This window comes from Oncorhynchus mykiss, chromosome 24, assembly GCF_057628025.1.
Source record: "Oncorhynchus mykiss isolate SJ-2025 chromosome 24, ASM5762802v1, whole genome shotgun sequence".
Taxonomy (NCBI): Eukaryota; Metazoa; Chordata; class Actinopteri; order Salmoniformes; family Salmonidae; genus Oncorhynchus; species Oncorhynchus mykiss.
In genome coordinates this window covers 17,191,192-17,210,308 of record NC_143045.1, presented here as the reverse complement: position 1 = coordinate 17,210,308, position 19,117 = coordinate 17,191,192, and the positions used below count along the sequence as shown (strand labels likewise).

The following is a 19,117-nucleotide window of genomic DNA, read 5'->3' as shown; positions in this document are numbered from 1 at the left end:
TGAGTATTAACTGCATTCTACATTGTTGACCATTTTCCGCTCCCCAGCCCAAGAAGCACAAGGCTCCTGACAACCCCTTCCATGGCATTATTTCGAAGTGCTTTGAGCCTCACCTCTATGTCTACATCGAGTCTCAGGACAAGTAAGTTGTGTGTGCGCGCGCTTGGAGATCTGTGTGCCCAGAACGTTTCCTTTCTACCTCATCAGCCCCCCCCCCCCATTTCACTCTCTTTCGTCCCCTGTTTTTCTTTCTGTCTCTCTGCTGAGGCAGAAATGGTTCCTATTAGCTGCATGACCACAGACGCTGAGAAAGATGGATTGAAAAGTGCTGCTGCAGCAGTTCGTTCTTTTCTCTCTTTACTCCTTCTCCGCTTTTTCTCTCCCACTTTTTTCTCCTCTTTGTTTCTCTCTCCCACTCTATTTCTCTATTTCCTCTCCCCCCTCCCTCCACCACAGATGTGGGGTCTCTCCAGGAACATGGTTCTGGGGCTTGTCTGTCTCGTGGCGGCCCCTAGTATTGGATATCTGGTGTGTTTAGTGCTGACTGGGCCTTACATGATCTGGCTATGGTTTTCTGTCACAACAGACAGGGCCAGACAATTCTACAACAGATTTCCAAAGCAGCTTGTCTCAATGGATACAACAGGAGAGTGAATAGTGACCTGATTGTTCATACAAAGTAGATTTTGTTTTCTGTCCTTGGCTTCATTTTACAGTAACAGTGGATGGGCAGGGGGTAAAGTACTAGACATTAACAGCCATGTAGACATTGAAATCAAAGGACATTGAATACAGCTGCAATAGAGGGAGAATCTCCTACCCTGTCTGTCTCTTCCATTTTATCATTACTGATGTGTGTGGCAGGTTGGCATTTGTCATGAATCTTGCTCTGGAAGCAGCTCTGCAGAGTGGTTGCTATCTGGCACAGCCACAAAGCCATAAATATTTGATTTTATACCTAACCACACTGCTAACCCTCAGGCCAAACCTTCAATTGAGAACAAAAAGCTCATTTTTTGTTTTCAGAAAGTTTTACGATAGAGACAATTTTGCCTTTGCAGCTGGGCCATCTAGTGTAAATCGCTCAGTTCTGCCTCCAGGGCAAGATTCATGGCAATAAACGTCAACCTGCGTGTGTGTGCTGGTGTCTAGGGGTCATCACTGAGCTGTGTGTGTTACTATTCTCAGGAACCTGGGGGAGATGATTGACCGTTTTGTGTCAGACTTCCGGGCGCAGGGCCCCCCCAAGGCGGGCACGGAGGACGGGGGAGCAGTGCTGCCCAGCTGTGCTGACCTGTTTGTCTACTATAAGAAGTGCATGGTGCAGTGCTCCCAGCTCAGCACAGGGGAACCTATGATCGCCCTCACCACCATCTTCCAGAAGTACCTCAGAGAGTATGCCTGGAAGATACTGTCTGGAAACCTGCCCAAGTAATTTACCCATATAATGATATGATGATGAGATGTATTTGTGAGGATGTAGGTCTAGTGATTATTTAGTAAGTGCTTTTTATTCATGCTGCTCACATACTGTGTTGGGCCCTAGAACCAGGAATGCAAGTTGCAGTACTTCCAGTATGGATTCCGGAAGGACACTGTGTACTCTGGTTTTCATTCAAACCATTTTCTGGATGGTTTCTGGCTTTGTTAGGAAAATATTCTGACACAGGTGGCACTATGACAACCAGTATAAACTGTGGCCTACTAGGAGCTGGACTTGGACAAATGCTTCTGTCAAAGCAAGATTCTAATTCTTATGGATGATATATGCTGTCATCTGCTTCAATTCCCTTTTTGATGAAGAAATCTGCCAAAGTGTGTTAATTCAGAAGAGTGATCCCTCATTCTCAGGGGTTTGTTTGATCATTTTACGTGTTTAGTCGTCACTGTGTTTGATCATCTTTGTTTGTATGTCATGTGGTTCTGGAGGTTTACATCGCGGTGAGGCCTAATACTTCATGAGCGAAAACATCTTTGGCTCGATGGCCACATAAGCCCTATTATTCACTGGGGTTGATACACACACACCCACACAGACCTCTTGTGTGGCGTAGTGTATGTATTGTCTTGTGGAGTTTTAATGCTGGCTCTTCTGGGGGGTTGGAGCTGTGTTGTGGTTTTCCCAGAAGTTTCGGTTGTGGCATTTAATAATGAGAGGGAGGCGGTTTAGCCATGGTAACACTGCCCCCCTGTCTGTGTGTGTATGTTTCTGGCTGTGTCCTCAGTTATCCAAAACTTTCTTTGAATAATAACCTATAACTAGGTCCAGGAGTTTATCCTTGTCAGTTCACACTAGGTCCCAGTGTTTTCCCTTTAGAGCTCATGTGTGCAGACTTCTGTCTTTAATTCATGAGAAAAGGAAGCTAGTTAAAACTATTTAGATGCTTTGTCTCTCTCGGTCTCTGTCTCTCAGGACTAGCAGTAATAGTGGAGGACTGACCATCAAGAGTCTACTGCAGGAGAAGGAGGGTTCGGAGGCTGCTAAGTTCAATGTAGAGGAGCTGTGTCTCATCTGTAGCATCCTCAGTACTGCAGAGTACTGTCTAGCCACCACACAGCAGGTTAGAACACACACACACACACACACTCAAACGGGTCTAGACTTAACGTTAAAACCTATTCTGTATCAGTTGGAGGAGAAGCTGAAGGAGAAGGTGGATAAGACTCTGGTGGAGAGAATCAACCTGACTGGAGAGATGGACACCTTCAGCAAGTATGCACCAAATCCTAACCTTCACTATAGGGGCAACTTCTGCCAACTCAAAATGAACAACAGTTTAGGAGATTAATTGGATGTGAAGTCCATGACTGTAAACTCTCTCTCTGCGTCGATCAGTGTGATTTCCAACAGTATCCAGTTGCTTGTTCAGGACCTGGACGCTGCCTGTGATCCTGCTCTCACTGCCATGAGCAAGGTGGGACACCCACTGCATTCCTCCCTCCCTCTTCTCATGCTGTCATATTATATTTTCACTTTCAACCATTCTCTCTTGGTCTCCCTCCCTCTAGATGCCATGGCAGAGTGTAGAGCATGTAGGTGACCAAAGTCCCTACGTGACGTCAGTCATCATGCACATCAAACAGAACGTCCCCATCATCAGAGGGAACCTGGCCTCCACACGAAAATACTTCACCCAGTTCTGCATCAAGTTCACCAAGTGAGTTACTTCCCTCTTCACTGTTCGTCAACATGTGTGACGAAGACTTGGTACTCCCATTGACAAGACAGTTGATTTAGAGATTTTAGAAGAAATTGTCAGTGTTCAGAAATGAAAACTGAATTGATATTCTTTCTTGTCTTTTTTTTCTCCCTCAGCTCTTTTATTCCTAAATTCATCAACCACTTGTTCAGGTGTAAGCCTATCAGCATGGTGGGGGCTGAACAGGTAAACATACTTACCCTTTTATTTAATTAGCCCTTTATCTAAGTAGAATTACGCTTACGGTCTCCGTAACAATACAAACGTTTTAACATTTGTTCGTTTGCTCCTGTAGCTGATAATTCAGCTTGGTTTTCTTCTTCTGCTTTGTTCTTCAGCTCCTCCTGGACACCCACTCCCTGAAGACAGTGTTGTTGGATCTGCCCTCTATAGGGTCTCAGGTGGTCCGCAAGGCCCCAGCCAGCTACACCAAGATAGTCGTGAAGGGGATGACCCGCGCTGAGATGATCCTCAAGGTGAGCCCTGTGACGCTAAAACGTAATTCAGAGTCCACAGACACTGAGACGCGATAGTCCGGCATTCCATTGTGACACAGACATGACCACCATCCACAGGGGATGCACAGCCCGACTGTGCACCTCCCCAAAATCCCCAACCAACGCAGCTCTGCATACAAATCCTCTATTCATTTGAATGTGTTAAGTTGGAGAAATTGCATAAGCCGCACTGAGAATTCGAAAAGTATGAAAGGCAGCAGTCCAATATTCTTGAACACTGCTGTGCGTATACCTACATGTTTTGGACTCTGATAGGCACTTCACACAACCATGCTACAATGTTACACTACAACCATGCTACAATGTTACACTACAACCATGCTACAATGTTACACTACAACCATGTTACACTACAACCATGTTACAATGTTACACTACAACCATGTTACACTACAACAATGTTACACTACAACCATGCTACAATGTTACACTAAAACAATGTTACACTACAACCATGCTACAATGTTACACTACAACCATGTTACACTACAACCATGTTACAATGTTACCCTACAACCATGTTACACTACAACAATGTTACACTACAACCATGTTACAATGTTACACTACAACAATGTTACACTACAACCATGTTACAATGTTACACTACAACCATGTTACACTACAACCATGTTACACTACAACCATGCTACAATGTTACACTACAACCATGCTACAATGTTACACTACAACCATGTTACACTACAACCATGCTACAATGTTACACTACAACCATGCTACAATGTTATACTACAACCATGTTACACTACAACCATGCTACAATGTTATACTACAACCATGCTACAATGTTACACTACAACCATGTTACACTACAACCATGCTACAATGTGACACTACAACCATGTTACACTACAACCATGCTACAATGTTACACTACAACCATGCTACAATGTCTATCTTTGACCATGCTACACACAACAAAGTTTCACTACAGCCACTTCTACCTAACCCTACCACTTAATTGACCCTAAAACCCAACCTCTGGGTAATCCTAACCATTAACCTCTACCCTTTTTAAATACACTGGCTTGGCTAAACATTCCTGTGTTTTGGCATTTAACAATAGGTAACAATAACTAAATACTGGATTTTGTCTAAATGTGTGCTGTTTGACTGCCGAGCCAAGTATGAACATTGTCTGACTTGACCAGATTATCAACTTATGTTTTATTTTAATTGAATAACTGCTTGTCTACAGGTTAATTATTTCTCTTTAACCCCACTAAGGAAAGGGTTTTATGACCAAGTTCCCATTAAGTAGCTGAGGAATAGGAGCTGAGCTGTGCCCCTGGGTTTTAATGAGAGAGACCGGAGAAGAAGGCAGGCTTTAAACACACATGGATGTGCTCATGCACAGTGTGTCAACCTGCTGGAGCCAAGAGAGGTGTGAGTGGTTATGGAATGCAGGCTTCCACGCGTATACTCACGCAAGCAAACACACACACTTTCGGGAATGCTCACATACGTCAGACACATGTATCCTTGGCTTGTCTCTTCTACAGAGTAAACACAGTCTGTGATTGGTTGACCTTGCCCCAGGGTTGGCCAATAGAATGCAGAAAGACAATGGCACGCACCTGTCTTCTCAGCCAAAACCCACCCATCCCTAGAGCCTATCCCCTCACCCTACCCTAGTCCAGTTACCCTGCCCCCAAGGCCTGTGACCCGATCCCAGAGGAAATTTCCCTCACCCCCTTGTCTCCCTCACACACACGAAGGAAGGCAGCCTTGATGTCTGTCTAATGGGCTTAATGGTCTGTTTTATTGGTCAGCCTGGGACCTGCTCTAATTCCCAGGCTGATCTGTCTTAATGGTCAGCTTGGGACCTGCTCTAATGGCCAGGCTGATCTGTCTTAATGGTCAGCCTGGGACCTGCTCTAATGGCCAGGCTGATCTGTCTTAATAACCTCTTGTGACTAGGGGGCAGTATTTTCATTTTTGGAAAAATAACGTTCCCAAAGTAAACGGGATATTTTGTCAGGACAAGATGTTAGAATATTCATATAATTGACAGCATAGGATAGAAAACACTCTAAAGTTTCCAAAACTGTAAAAATATTGTCTGTGAGTATAACAGAACTGATATTGCAGGCGATGCATTCCAATGCGTCCCTATTGAGCAGTGAATGGGCTATCAACCAGATTACTTTTTCTACATATTCCCCAAGGTGTCTACAGCATTGTGACGTAGTTTTACGCCTTTATGTTGAAAAATACCCGTAAGCAGCTACATTGTGTAAGTGGTCACCTGATGGCTCTCAGAGTGATTCTCGCATAAAATACAGAGGTAGCCATTTTTCCAATCGGTCCTACTGAAAAACCAATTGTCCTGGTGGATATATTATCGAATAGATATTTGAAAAACACCTTGAGGATTGATTATAAACAACGTATGCCATGTTCCTGTCGATATTATGGAGCTAATTTGGAATCTTTTTCGCCGTTGTTGTGACCGAAATTTTCGGTCGATTTCTCAGCCAAACGTGAAGAACAAATGGAGCTATTTCGCCTACAAAAATATTATTTTTGGAAAAAAGGAACATTGGCTATCTAACTGGGAGTCTCGTGAGTGAAAACATCTGAAGCTCATCAAAGTTAAACAATTTAATTTGATTGCTTCATCAAGTACAACCCTAAATCCGTAAACATGGGCACCCTCATAAATATTTTCCTGACCAACCTGCCCTCCAAATACACCCCTGCTGTTTTCAATCAGGATCTCAGCGATCACTGCCTCATTGCCTGCATCCATTATTGGTTTGCGATCAAACGACCACCCCTCATCACTGTCAAACGCTCCCTAAAACACTTCTGCGAACAGGCCTTTCTAATCGACCTGGCCGGGGTATCCTGGAATGATATTGACCTCATCCCGTCAGTAGAGTATGCCTGGTTGTTCTTTAAAAGTAATTTCCTCACCATCTTAAATAAGCATGCCCCGTTCAAAAAATCTAGAACTAAGAACAGATATAGCCCTTGGTTCACTCCAGACCTGACTGCCCTCGACCAGCACAAAAACATCCTGCGGCATACTGCACTAGCATCGAATAGTCCCCGTGATATGCAACTTTTCAGGGAAGTCAGGAACCAATAGACACAGCCAGTTAAGAAAGCAAAGGCTAGCTTTTTCAAACAGAAATTTGTATCCTAACTCCAAGAAGTTCGGGAACACTAAAGTCCATGTAGAATAAGAGCACCTCCTCCCAGCTGCCCACTGCACCGAGGCTGGGAAACACTATCACCACCAATTAAATCCACGATAATCGAGAATTTCAATAAGCATTTCTCTACGGCTGGCCATGCTTTCCTCCTGGCTACCCAAACCCCGACCAACAGCTCAACACCCCCCACAGCTACTTGCCCAAGCCTCCCCAGCTTCTCCTTCACCCAAATCCAGATAGCAGATGTTCTGAAAGAGCTGCAAAACCTGGACCCGTATAAATCAGCTGGGCTAGACAATCTGGACCCTGTCTTTCTAAAAATTATCCGACGCCATTGTTGCAACCCCTAGTACTAGTCTGTTAAACGTCTCTTTCGTATCGTCCAAGATCCCTAAAGATTGGAAAGCTGCCGGGGTCAACCCCCTCTTCAAAGGGGTGACACTCTAGAGTAGACCCAAACGGTTAAAGACCTATATCCATCCCTTCTTTGGACATTGTGTTAACAAACCTCCAAGCAAACTTCAATGCCATACAACACTCCTTCGGTGGCCTACAACTGCTCTTAAACGCTAGTAAAACTATATGCATGCTCTTCAACCAATCGCTGCCCGCACCCGCCCGCCCGATTAGCATCACTACTCTGGACGGTTCTGACTTAGAATATGTGGACAACTACAAATACCTAGGTGTCTGGCTAGACTGTAAACTCTCCTTCCAGACTCATATTATGCATCTCCAATTCAAAATTAAATCTAGAATCGGCTTCCTATTTCGCAACAAAGCTTCCTTCACTCATGCTGCCAAACATACCCTCGTAAAACTGACTATCATACCGATCCTTGACTTCGGCGACGTCATTTACAAAATAGCCTCCAACACTCTACTCAACAAATTGGATGCAGTCTATCACAGTGCTATCCGTTTTGTCACCAAAGCCCCATATACCACCCACTACTGCGACCTGTATGCTCTCGTCGGCTGGCCCTCGCTACATATTCGTCGCCAAACCTACTGGCTCCAGATCATCTATAAGTCTTTGCTAGGTAAAGCTCTGCCTTATCTCAGCTCACTGGTCACCATAACACCCACCCGTAGCATGCGCTCCAGCAGGTATATCTCACTGGTCACCCCCAAAGCCAATACCTCCTTTGCCAGTTCTCTGCTGCCAATGACTGGAACGAATTGCAAAAATCGCTGAAGTTGGAGACCTATATCTCCCTCACTAACTTTAAGCATCAGCTATTTGAGTAGCTCACCAATTGCTGCAGCTGTACACAGCCCATCTGTAAATAGCCCATCCAACTACCTACCTCATCCCCATATTGTTTTTATTTACTTTTTTGCTCTTTGCCAGTATTTCTACTTGCACATCATCATCTGCACATCTATCACTCCATTGTTAATTTGCTAAATTGTAATTACTTTGCTAATATGGCCTATTTATTGCCTTACCTCCTTACCTGATTTGCACACACTGTATATAGATGTTTCTATTGTTATTGACTGTACATTTGTTTATCCCATGTGTAGCTCTTTTTTTGTCGCTCTGCTTTGCTTTATCTTGGCCAGGTTGCAGTTGTAAATGAGAACTTGTTCTCAACTGGCCTACCTGATTAAATATCAGCCATCAGGATGTCATCTATTCTGACCACAATCGTTAGGACTACTGAAGATACAAGCATAGCCTCGTCTCCCTTTCTGTGTTTTTTGTCAAGATCATGTATCAGATTATTTTATACCAAGGGACTTCTAGTTATCAGATATTCAGGATATGTGGCCCTACATTCAAAACAGTTTAGCGGCCTCTCCTCAGTGTCGACACCTGGGACGTGTATGGATGATTCCACATGTGAAGCACACAAGGCCGTTAGTCCATAGAGGAATGCCTTGAATGTGTTTACATACAGTACAGTACCAGTCAAAAGTTGGGACACACCTACTCATTCCAGGGTTTTTCTTATTTTTTTACTATTTCTACATTGTAGAATAATAGTGAAGACATCAGAACTATGAAATAACACATATGGATTCATGTAGTAACCAAAAACCTGTTAAACAAATCCAAATATATTTGAGATTCTTCATATAGCCACCCTTTGCCTTGATGACTGCTTTGCTCACTCTTGGCATTCTCTCAACCAGCTTCATAAGATAGTCACCTGGAATGCTTTTCCAAACATTTTGAAGGAGTTCCCACATAGTGTCTTCGGAAATTATTACAGCCTTACGTTACAGCCTTATTCCAAAATTGATTAAATAAATAAAAATCCTCAGACATCTATACACAATACCCCATAATTACAATGAAAACAGGTTTTGGACAATTTTAGCACATTTATACAAAATAATAAACATATACCTTATTTACATAAGTATTTAAACCTTTTTCTATGAGACTTGAAATTGAGCTCAGGTGCATCCTGTTTCCAATGATCATCCTTGAGATGTTTCTACAACTTGATTGGAGTCCACCTGTGGTAAATTCAATTGATTGGACATGATTTGGAAAGGCACACACCTGTCTAGTTTTGATGTCTTCACTATTCTACAATGTAGAAAATAGGAAAAATGAAGAAAAACCCTTGAATGGGTAGGGGGCAACTTTTGACTGGTACTGTACATTCCCCTTTGTCTGCCGCCCATTTCTCGTGTGTGTGTGTGTGTGTGCGTGTGCATGTGTGTGTGTTGTAAGGCCTTGAACCGACATACAAGGCGTATAGAATTGTTTTCTTCTATCTGGTGAGCAGTTCAGCCCTGGAAGTTGTGGTACCTATGTGCCTGTTAGGTAATTGTTTTATGTTGGGCCTGGCAGGGCCTACAGATGCTGAAAGTCTAGAGAAATACATGTTACCATATTTCCTATGTAGTGCACTACTTTTGACCAGAGCCCTAGTCTTTATCAATCCATACACATAGGTCAGTGTGGGGCCTCAGGCCAGTATGGATGGACTATTCCTGATCAAATGTTTGTAGGATCTCCATGGGTGATCAAAGTAAAGGTTATGGTGATGATGACTGATAAAGTAGTTTAGGCTGTTTGAGTATAATGGTCTCCCAAGTTTAGACCTGTTCTGGTGAGTCTGTCTGTAGGTTGTGTCTGTCTCTCAGGCTCAGGCAGCACTCCTTGGCCCATGAGACGTGGCTGTTTTCCACGCTCTCCAGCCCTCTATCCACCAACCCCATCTCTCTCCCCCACCACCAGAGTTATTTTCTGGGGAGTGGAAATGCTACAACACCCAGCTACCAGCTACTTCTAGCCTGGGTGTTTTTTTTCTTCTTTCGTTCTCACTCTCCCTCCCTTTCGTTTTTACGAGCTAACTACAACAGTCCCTCCCGGCTTTCCCTGGGCCTCCCTCCAGGACAGTTGCTAAGTAAATCACTCAGTCCAGAGGGGAAGGAACCTCAAGAATTCCAGACAATCCAGTGTTCTATGTTCCGTCTCTCTTTGGTTTCGCTCTTTTATACATTCTGGCCCACACCCCTTAGGCACAGAGAGAGGACAAGAGGGGTTGGTGAGTGACAAATGTTTTGGGTAGAGAAAAGGAGGGGTGGAGGGGGTGCAATTCCCGATTAAAAAAAAATATATATTTATAAAAATTAAATTTGATTTTTGTTGTTTATTTAAATGATAATATATATTGTTCTCAGTGTTATCTGTCAACCATGTTTGTCTGCCCGCTCTGTAGCAACCCACTACAATCAGTCTCAATGCTATCTGAGCCAGCTTTTCCTATCTCTCTCTTGAAAGCAAAAAATAAATCCAACCTACAGTATTTCACCTTATTTTTTAAAACCTTTTAAAAAAAATTTTTTTTTTACTAATCTCCATTGCAATTTGCCCAAACACTCGATCTCTCATTATAGCCCCAAATAATGACCGGTGAGGCTAATTCCCATCCACCATGCGTGGAGTAATTGGTGTGTAAAAAGAAGAGGGGTCAGGTCTCCTAAATATATAGCCTTTCAGTAATATAGCCTAACAGTGCAGTCAGTGTGTGCTTCTATAATGGCACCCTATTCCCTATAAAGTGCACTACTTTTGACCAAATCCCATAGGGCTCTTGTCAAAAGTAGTGCAGTATATAGGGAATAGAATGTAGTTTTGGAAGCAGTCAGTGTTATGTTCGGGCTTTGTTTGCAGCTTTAACCACTTGCACACTGTCTGGTCTGATAGTTGACTGACTCTGGGGCCTGTTTGTTCTTACAGGCCACACGAACTTACCGTGCGCACACAGTTTATGAATCTTGGTTGTCTCATCATGGCTCTTGGGAACTGGGGGGGGGGGGGGTCTAAAAACCCCATGCTGTGCTTCAGTATTGAGATGTGAATGTTTGAGCAACACTGATGTCTACTACCCACCCTCTACAGGTGGTCATGGCCCCCCATGAACCCTCCGTGGTGTTTGTGGATAACTACATCAAGCTCCTCGCTGATGGAAACCCAGAGACCTTCCAGAAAACTCTGGATATGAAGGTAAGGGCCACTTTGGTTGGGTTCACTTGTTTTGTCTTTCTCACTGACCTGTTTTCAATAGTTATCGCCTACTTCCTCTGGCTCTGTTGTCTTGTTCTCTCTTGTTTTTTCCTCTTGCAATAACGTGTGTGTGTGTGTGTGTGTGTGTAGGGGTTGAAGCGCAGTGAGCAGAGCAGCATGTTGGAACTCTTCAGACAGAGGTTACCCACTCCACCCTCAGGGGCCGATGGAGGCCCCTCTCTCTCCTTCAGCACCCCCACCCCCGAGCAGGAGAACTCGCGCATACGCAAACTGGAGAAGCTCATCAAAAAGAGACTATGAGCGTGCACACACTCATCACCATACCACACACAAATGATTCCAGTAATTCATCTCAAATACTTTTTCTTGCTCTGTTCAAGCATAATGGAGAATTGCAGGCAGAGTAAAGACATGATTGTCTCATTTTTGTTAGGAGCATTAATGACCCTAATGATTTCAAAGTCAACTGTCGAATTATGAAGAAATTTCCTCAGCTGCAGAGCTGTTGGCACATATTACTCATTTACTTGTGTATTTCTTTTCTGCTTCTCTTTTTATGACACTAAATACCCGAGCTTTGTAAATGTTAAATGTAGACTATATCATACATACGCTATGCATTTTAACAAAATGTGTTTGCACTTAAAGACTGAGCTACTAACTAAAAACGGCTTTAGGAGCAATTTGCTGCCGCTTTGGCACCTATCCTCCCAGTCCCAGACTGAGAACAAGGAACTTCAGTGCGTTTGAAGCTAACGTTATGATATTCTCCAGTCCTGTGCCTTTGTGTGTTTCTCTTGGTTCCCTGTTCAAGGGGAGGATGCAGTTAGTTTGGAGTTTGTATGTTTCCAGTGTCCCTTCACAACAAGAACACCCTCCAGGTGGATGGACCGCATCCCACCATGCATTGATGTCTCCAGGTTCAGTGGTTAAGCCCCCAGGTCCAGGACAGAGGAAATCCCAAGATCCTCTATCTCCTCAATTAGACACGAGACAGTTTCTGTGCTTTTTGAAAATCCCCCATGAAATGAGAACCAGTCAAAGCCTTTTAACTCTGGCCCTTCGCCAGGAACTGTGTATGCGTGTGAGACATTAAGCATGTTCATTTATTTAAGCTCTATTTCCCCATGTAATTCCTTGCTGAGCGTTTTATAAATGTCAATCTGAAGTGTATTTATGTGTGTGTGTGTGTGTGTATATATATGTGTGTGTCTGAATCGATTTGATTACAGTGAGGGAGAGTTGCAGTACTTTATAACAGAGGAACTCATGTTCACTGTTGTACAAGGATGCATTGTACAACATATTGATTTCTGTTTAAGATTTATTGTCTAAACCTTTTTTTTATTTTCTGTTATTCCGGGCCTCTGACATTGACAGGCCTAGATTACCTGTCAATAATAATTCAAACTTACTGACACTCCCATTATGCTTGTTTGCACTGAGCTGCACTGGGTTCGGAACGCAATCATGGTTACATCAAGACACTGTGTAAGATTGAAATACCGCTAGTTTTCCCAGAAAACATCCCTTTACATCCTCATGCTAGCTAGCAGTAGCCACTGCGCCCAGTTTGGAATGACAGTGTCAGCCAATCAGCTCCTTTATTGTTCAACCATGGTGCTTCACGGTGTGTGTAACCATGATTGTGATCCGACCCCAGTACAGCTCAAGCGTAACGGTAGGGTTGGTATCTTCTGGCAAGTTCTCATTATGATTGACAGGTCATCTAGGCCTGTCAGTGTCAGAGGCCCGGAATAACAACAAAAGAAAAATGTTTAGACAAATCTTCAACAACAAAAAACATACATTGTAGAAAATGATCATTGTATAACAGTGAACATGAGTTTCTGTTAGACAGGGAACTGAGAAGTTAGCACAATGATGCTTGTGGAGAACAATAATATATTATTGAACACAGTTGCTTTTCATACCGTCATTGAGCTAATTATTTATACTGTGACTTGCTTCGGATAAAGTACTTATTGCATGTAACAGCAAATACTCTGGATCGGTGATCATTTGAGGTGGTTAATTCATATTATTTGGTGGTGTAGCACAGGATAAGGATGGGGTCTGAAGAATGTGTCTATCGTCAAGTATCTATTCTAAATAATTGTGGTTGAGGCATGAACGATTGTTTTTGGATTTCATCCTTGGAAATCCTTATTCTCCCCAAGAGATAAATGTATGTATTAATATATTAATGCTTTTCATGTACACATTCATGCCTTTAGTTAATAAGAAGAAAAACATGTTACTTTGTATTGTCAGTAGGGGTAGGCCATCATTGTAAATAATAATTTGTTCTTAACTGATTTGCCTAGTTAAAGGTTACATTTAAAAATATTTAAAAAAAATAGGCTACTGTAGTGGCAACTGGTCAAAAACATGAATACTACAAGTATGCCATCATGTTTTCCTTGTCGGAATGTTGTATCTCACACACACACCGCTCTCTATCCGATTCCATAGATGTAATCATTAGTCCAAACAATTTGTTTAAATATATTGGACAAATTCAGATAGGTCCCTACCGGTTTCGTTCAGTTCGCTCCCGTTTAAGAAATGTTTTGCAACAGAACCGGCCCAATGAATAGGTCCAATTCAGTTTGAACTTTTACCAGGGTATTTTTTTCAGGGGGTGAGGGCAAAATAAGTTCCCATGTTTCGTTTTGTTGCCTTTCATTTTTCCTCCAATCAGAGGTGAGGGTGCGTTTGAAAGGCGTTACCTTTTCTCTATTTTACTGCTAACAAAACTATGAAACCTTTTTGAAGGGAGAGAAGTTTGAAGACAGGTAGGCGTGGACAATCTTCAGTGCCTTCTCATGTGTTCTTTTATACTTCAGTGCCCTTGACACAGTTTGATTTCACTATTTTGTTAACTTCAAGGCCAACGATTTATGTTGAATCTCATTATTTGGAAGGGCAAAAACATATTGGGGAGGAGAAATGTTCGTTGACTTGTGGAAGATTTAAATAGCATGCAGTACAATTTGTCTAGACCGTAGCCTATTGCGAAGCAAGAGAAGTTGATACAAGCCCATTGCCAACTTGCTTGATCATTGGTAAGTTACCCAACGTGAAGGATCAATTGCATTCAAGGGAAGTCGCGTCTACGAATTGGAAATCAATTTGACCTACAGTTCTGCGAACTCGTCGCGCAGTAGGGGTCGTCATTTTATTTTTTGACTTTTTTTATTTTTTATTAAAGCAATGGTGGGAAGACTAAACTTGCTGAATGTATGTGACGACGAGCCATTGGACATGAGTTGCAAAGCCGAGCGGGGACTTGACAGCCCGGACTCCGGACTACCCTCCAGCCCCAGTCCGAGCCACTGGCTGCTGACTGATTGCGGGGATAAAGGTGCCATAAGCCCGGTGTCTGAAGACGAGAGGACACGGTCATCCTTGGTACGTAGGCTGTCGCACGGTTTACTACAATTGTTACAGTAACTGATAAAATCCCGCTATGAAATTGTAAGACAAAGTTGTTGCATTGTTAAAACATTGTTTCTGAAATAGCCTCTGAATACGTTTCCCTGCATGGCCCATAGTGAATCTGGGTCATGTCAATAGTAAATTGGGTGAGGAGCTTAAGCCAATCACATTTGCCACCTCCACCAAATATGTTCTCCTTATGCGAGTGCTGACTGTTGGCTGACTGCTTGCAGGTCCCTATTTTATCGATTGGATCTGTTCCTCAGCTGCACACGTTGTCCTACGGGGAGGGCATAGAACTTGATCCACTACCGTCCAAGGAAATACGGTATACTGTTTTAAATGACTGCATGTAGGCTATGAATGTTTGTGTGTGGTTTGAAATTGGCTTAGCACTGTGTGCTGCATCTGCCTCGCTATTGGTATAAATACCTTTTTTTAAGAAATGTGGTGGACCACAGATCAAATGTTGCATTTAAAAAAAAGTTATTTTACTTCTGTCAGCCTGTGTAGGCCTCCTGTAGCCAAGTGTCTATTTCTTGGAGGTTTGCAGTGCTTGAAAACTTGCCGCTTTCCAGTTCTAAAACGATATCTAGCTGAACATGCAGTGAAATGACACTTGCCCAAACGTTGTCATTCCTAGATACACATCGTCTGTCCACTATGATTCAGAGCGTCACTTTATCCACGACGTGGCCATGCAGCCCAGAGGCCTGGGTCTGGAGAACTGCAGCCAGACGTTCCTGGCTGTCCCTCACAGCACCTGGAGACATTACAAGACCCAGCTAGACCTCCAGCCTCGCCAGCGGGCCCAGCATTTCCAGAGCACCACCATTGTCTACCCCAAGCACGCTCGCACCATCTACACCACAGAGCTGAGCTACGACAGCCACCGGCTAGCCAGGAGATTCTTGTCGAGCGTGGAGCTGGAGGCTGCTGACCGGAGAAGGCTACCCCATTGAGGTTGGGGGAAGGCTGGGCACGGCCTGAGGGAGAGGTCCCTGGGCCCTGTGGGGCCCAACCATCCACCAGGCCGACGCCACACATGGACCCAGGTTACATAGTCCATTAGTTTAGATTGGTACTCAAATGTGGGCTACGATACTTTCCAGGCTCCAGGAGGGCAGAAGATGGAAGCCATATCTCTAGATCTGGAGTATCAAACAAATAGCAGGGACATCTGAGTGAGGCTGCCATCTACCAAAGTGTTGATCCATTAGTAGCTAGTAAAGAGTTCTCTGGTATTCAAAGTTGGATTCATTTTAACCAAGTGTTGAACTGTGGACTTAGACAGGTGATGGTATACTGTATACTATCACCATGGAGGAACTTATAAACCAGATTTGGAAGTGAAGGATTGTTAGGGAAGTGTAGTCTGGACCATCACTGTCAACATTCTGTGTTTAGGCCTAACCATTGCAGTGGAGCTCATTGAACAATGATCCAACAATATAAGATTCTAAGGCAATAGTGGAGTTTCCATGTGATTTTTGTAAGTATTTACATTTGTAGACCTGGGGAGTTGTCAAATTACTGTCTATGACTGGGCTTCAAAATGTCTTGTCAAATCATGGTATTATGGTGTATTTGTTGCACAACATTACTTACCACAAGCAGAATATATATTCCTGGATAGTGTAACACCGAGCCATGTATAGAGATGTATGATCCTGGTGTAACACCAAACCCCATCTAAGTCTTGCCTAAACCAACATTGTCTACTGTAAGTATGGTCATGGAGCAGAAAGCCACAGCTTTTTTCATATTGTGTAAAAGAGTTGCAAGTTCTGTGTTGAAAGTTGGGACATTTTTCTTCCCACAGACCATTGTGAATTGAAGATGTTTGTGTTAGTTGGTAAGGAGTAGTGAGAGATTATCAAATGTGTCATTATTGTTTTCAGTTATAAAGTTTTTGTATTTTCCTAATAGTGAAGTCTTGTTCTTACTAACACCTTATGGACTGTTCATAATCTTTGCCTATCCTCTTCTGGTTGCTTCCAGAGGTTTCATTTAGTTATGCATTTATTTGATGCTAATAAACTCCTTTTGGTAGCCTAATAGATTACTATTAGGCTACCAAACACAGGTAACTTCCCTCAAGGTCCTACAAGGATACACATCTAGAGGACCTGAACTGTCTTGAGATACCCAAAGGGCCTTATTGAAGTAAAATGATTTCGCTTTTAAAGCTCTGTTTTTATAGTGTTTGTTTGAAATAAAGACCAACTGTTTTATATCAGATTTGAGAAGTGTTACAATTATTTGATATGTACTTCAATGCCATAAGCAAATTCAAAATAGTCTTATCAGGATTTTATCTTTTGGTTATCAATTAGGGATATGCCTTTTTTAAATTGCCACTAGTTGAGTAAAGATGCAATTACAATGTTCCACCATCTCAGATTGAGACTGCTATGCCATCTGCAGGATAGAGAAGGTGCTGCACATAAAACCTATAGATTTATTAATGTGAAAACAGCCCCACCTAGATATTGTGTGTAATGGCACCACTGCTCTCCAAGTGTCCCTTGAACAAGCCCAAGTAGTCCATCACCCCCTGCTGTGAGGCCAGGTACCGTTTCCTCCGGTTGGCCTTGTACACCTCTATCCTCTCTGCCTCGGCCACCGGATCCTCCAGAACTCCATCCCACCTCAGGCTCTCCCTGGCTGGGTCGTTCTGGCCAGCCTGGTCCCATGACAGTGGGGCTTGGTGGGTACCAGCGTCTGGCCCTGTCAACGTTTCCTCGTGTTTCATTGCCTCTCGCTGGGATTTATTGTTGCGGAGGCTGGTCAGACTTCTGGCCTTGGTCTTTTTGCTGTTGGAGCCCTTCAGGGTGGGTTTGGACCGTGTGGAGGAGCCTTTGACGACCTGTTGCTGCTCAGTGTTGGTGAGTTTATCTGCTGTGAGTGCAGGCCGGCAAAGTGCAGGTTAATCTTAATTTGATACCAAAGTGTTTTGATTTCACAACACTATCCCTCAACACATTCTCCCCTTGCAGGTCTCTTTACTCTCGCATTTAGTGCCTTTTTAGCGACGGGGCAGGCTTTTTTTTTTCAAAAAATATATAATGCTCTAAGCTAAAGTAAAACGCACAAACGAAACTTCAGAACATGAAACAGACATGGTGCACATAAAACATGTCTACCGCTTTCTTTTATTTTATCAGGGGGTCAGACTTGCTTTCAATGAGTGACAGATCTACAACTCACATTTCTATGCGAATTTGGTCGGGTCACCCAAAAAGTTACATACTGCAGCTTTAACAAAAACGATCCATGTTGGGGTTACTATGATAACGTTATGGTAACCCCGTTGTGGGTAGGACTATAGGTCCACACTAGGCATTTAAAACTAGATTTTGTGAGCATCACCAAAACAAACCAACCTGCTGCATCATCGGAGTTTGAAGGCGAGCTCGGTCCTCTTCTCGTCGAACCACTCTTCTTTTTATCTTTTGTTTTGTGCGTTCTCTTCTTTTTCTTTCGCTTGCTGTCATTTGTAAGGCTCACGTTGGTAGACATCAGAGCATCCTGGCTCCATACCGCCGTATCAACGTTTCTGCTGTGGTTCATTCTCTACCGATGCTTGGGCTAACTCGATACACCATCAAATTATTGATAGTTGATACATTGTGTCAACTGCTTTATATCGAAGGATACATAAGGCCTAAACTTTATACAACGGTTACACCGGCGTGATGAATTGAGAAACGAGAACTTAATCAGATACTTTCAAGGTGTGCACTCCGATCCACTCTTCTCACATGGAACTTCTCCATGGAAACCAAAGGATCACCATTCCCAAATTCTTCGCGTTCGTCTGACCTATTCTAGAATGATTTCTATGAGTTGTACAGTAAAACTCGCGCGTGATACAAAGAATAAAACAAGACCCCATATGACGTGTCTGTGGAAGATCACGTGAGGAACTAGTATTGCAGCGATTGATTACTGTAGCAACATTTTAACAACACTAGTTACTCACGTGATCTTTCACAGACACGAACCAATGAGACACGATCAAAACTATTCTGATGTCATATGGGGAGTGACTTTACTCTGACAAGTCTGGGCAAAAAATCCATTGTACAGTCGTGGCCAAAAGTTTTGAGAATGACACAAATATGAATTTTCACAAAGTCTGCTGCCTCAGTTTGTATGATGGCAATTTGCATATACTCCAGAATGTTATGAAGAGTGATCAGATGAATTGCAATTAATTGCAAAGTCTCTCTTTGCCATTCAAATGAACTGAACCTCAAAAAACATTTCCACTGCATT

The 19,117-nt window shown here is 43.0% G+C and overlaps 3 protein-coding genes across 4 annotated transcripts in view; 2 read left to right on the top strand and 1 right to left on the bottom strand.

The window, feature by feature from the left end:
* LOC110503864 (vacuolar protein sorting-associated protein 53 homolog) overlaps nucleotides 1-13,397 on the top strand; it is a 31,973-nt gene extending 18,576 nt beyond the window's left edge. The window contains exons 13-22 of the mRNA XM_036961143.2: nucleotides 48-142; nucleotides 1,189-1,431; nucleotides 2,414-2,561; nucleotides 2,631-2,713; nucleotides 2,837-2,915; nucleotides 3,010-3,158; nucleotides 3,317-3,386; nucleotides 3,539-3,676; nucleotides 11,270-11,374; nucleotides 11,525-13,397. Coding sequence (XP_036817038.2) covers nucleotides 48-142; nucleotides 1,189-1,431; nucleotides 2,414-2,561; nucleotides 2,631-2,713; nucleotides 2,837-2,915; nucleotides 3,010-3,158; nucleotides 3,317-3,386; nucleotides 3,539-3,676; nucleotides 11,270-11,374; nucleotides 11,525-11,695 — 1,281 coding nt within the window. The 3' untranslated portion in view covers nucleotides 11,696-13,397. The remainder of the gene's footprint in view (nucleotides 1-47; nucleotides 143-1,188; nucleotides 1,432-2,413; nucleotides 2,562-2,630; nucleotides 2,714-2,836; nucleotides 2,916-3,009; nucleotides 3,159-3,316; nucleotides 3,387-3,538; nucleotides 3,677-11,269; nucleotides 11,375-11,524) is intronic.
* A 728-nt stretch (nucleotides 13,398-14,125) lies between these two features.
* Nucleotides 14,126-17,075, top strand: LOC110503865 (refilin-B). Of its 2 annotated transcripts, XM_021582426.3 has the most exons (4): nucleotides 14,164-14,463; nucleotides 14,610-14,809; nucleotides 15,070-15,164; nucleotides 15,480-17,075. In XM_021582426.3, exons 2-4 carry the CDS (start codon nucleotides 14,612-14,614, stop codon nucleotides 15,796-15,798), a joined length of 612 nt encoding a protein of 203 aa, XP_021438101.3. In that variant the 5' UTR covers nucleotides 14,164-14,463; nucleotides 14,610-14,611; the 3' UTR covers nucleotides 15,799-17,075. The 2 variants fall into 2 exon arrangements, with proteins under 2 accessions (XP_036817039.2, XP_021438101.3); XM_036961144.2 differs by having other exon boundaries at nucleotides 14,126-14,809.
* Nucleotides 17,076-17,277: 202 nt separating this feature from the next.
* LOC110503866 (uncharacterized) lies at nucleotides 17,278-18,852 on the bottom strand. The gene is made up of 2 exons (XM_021582429.3): nucleotides 18,223-18,852; nucleotides 17,278-17,737 (listed from the first exon to the last, which is right to left on the bottom strand). Exons 1-2 carry the CDS (start codon nucleotides 18,407-18,409, stop codon nucleotides 17,322-17,324), a joined length of 603 nt encoding a protein of 200 aa, XP_021438104.3. The 5' UTR covers nucleotides 18,410-18,852; the 3' UTR covers nucleotides 17,278-17,321.
* Between the last annotated feature and the right edge of the window lie 265 nt (nucleotides 18,853-19,117).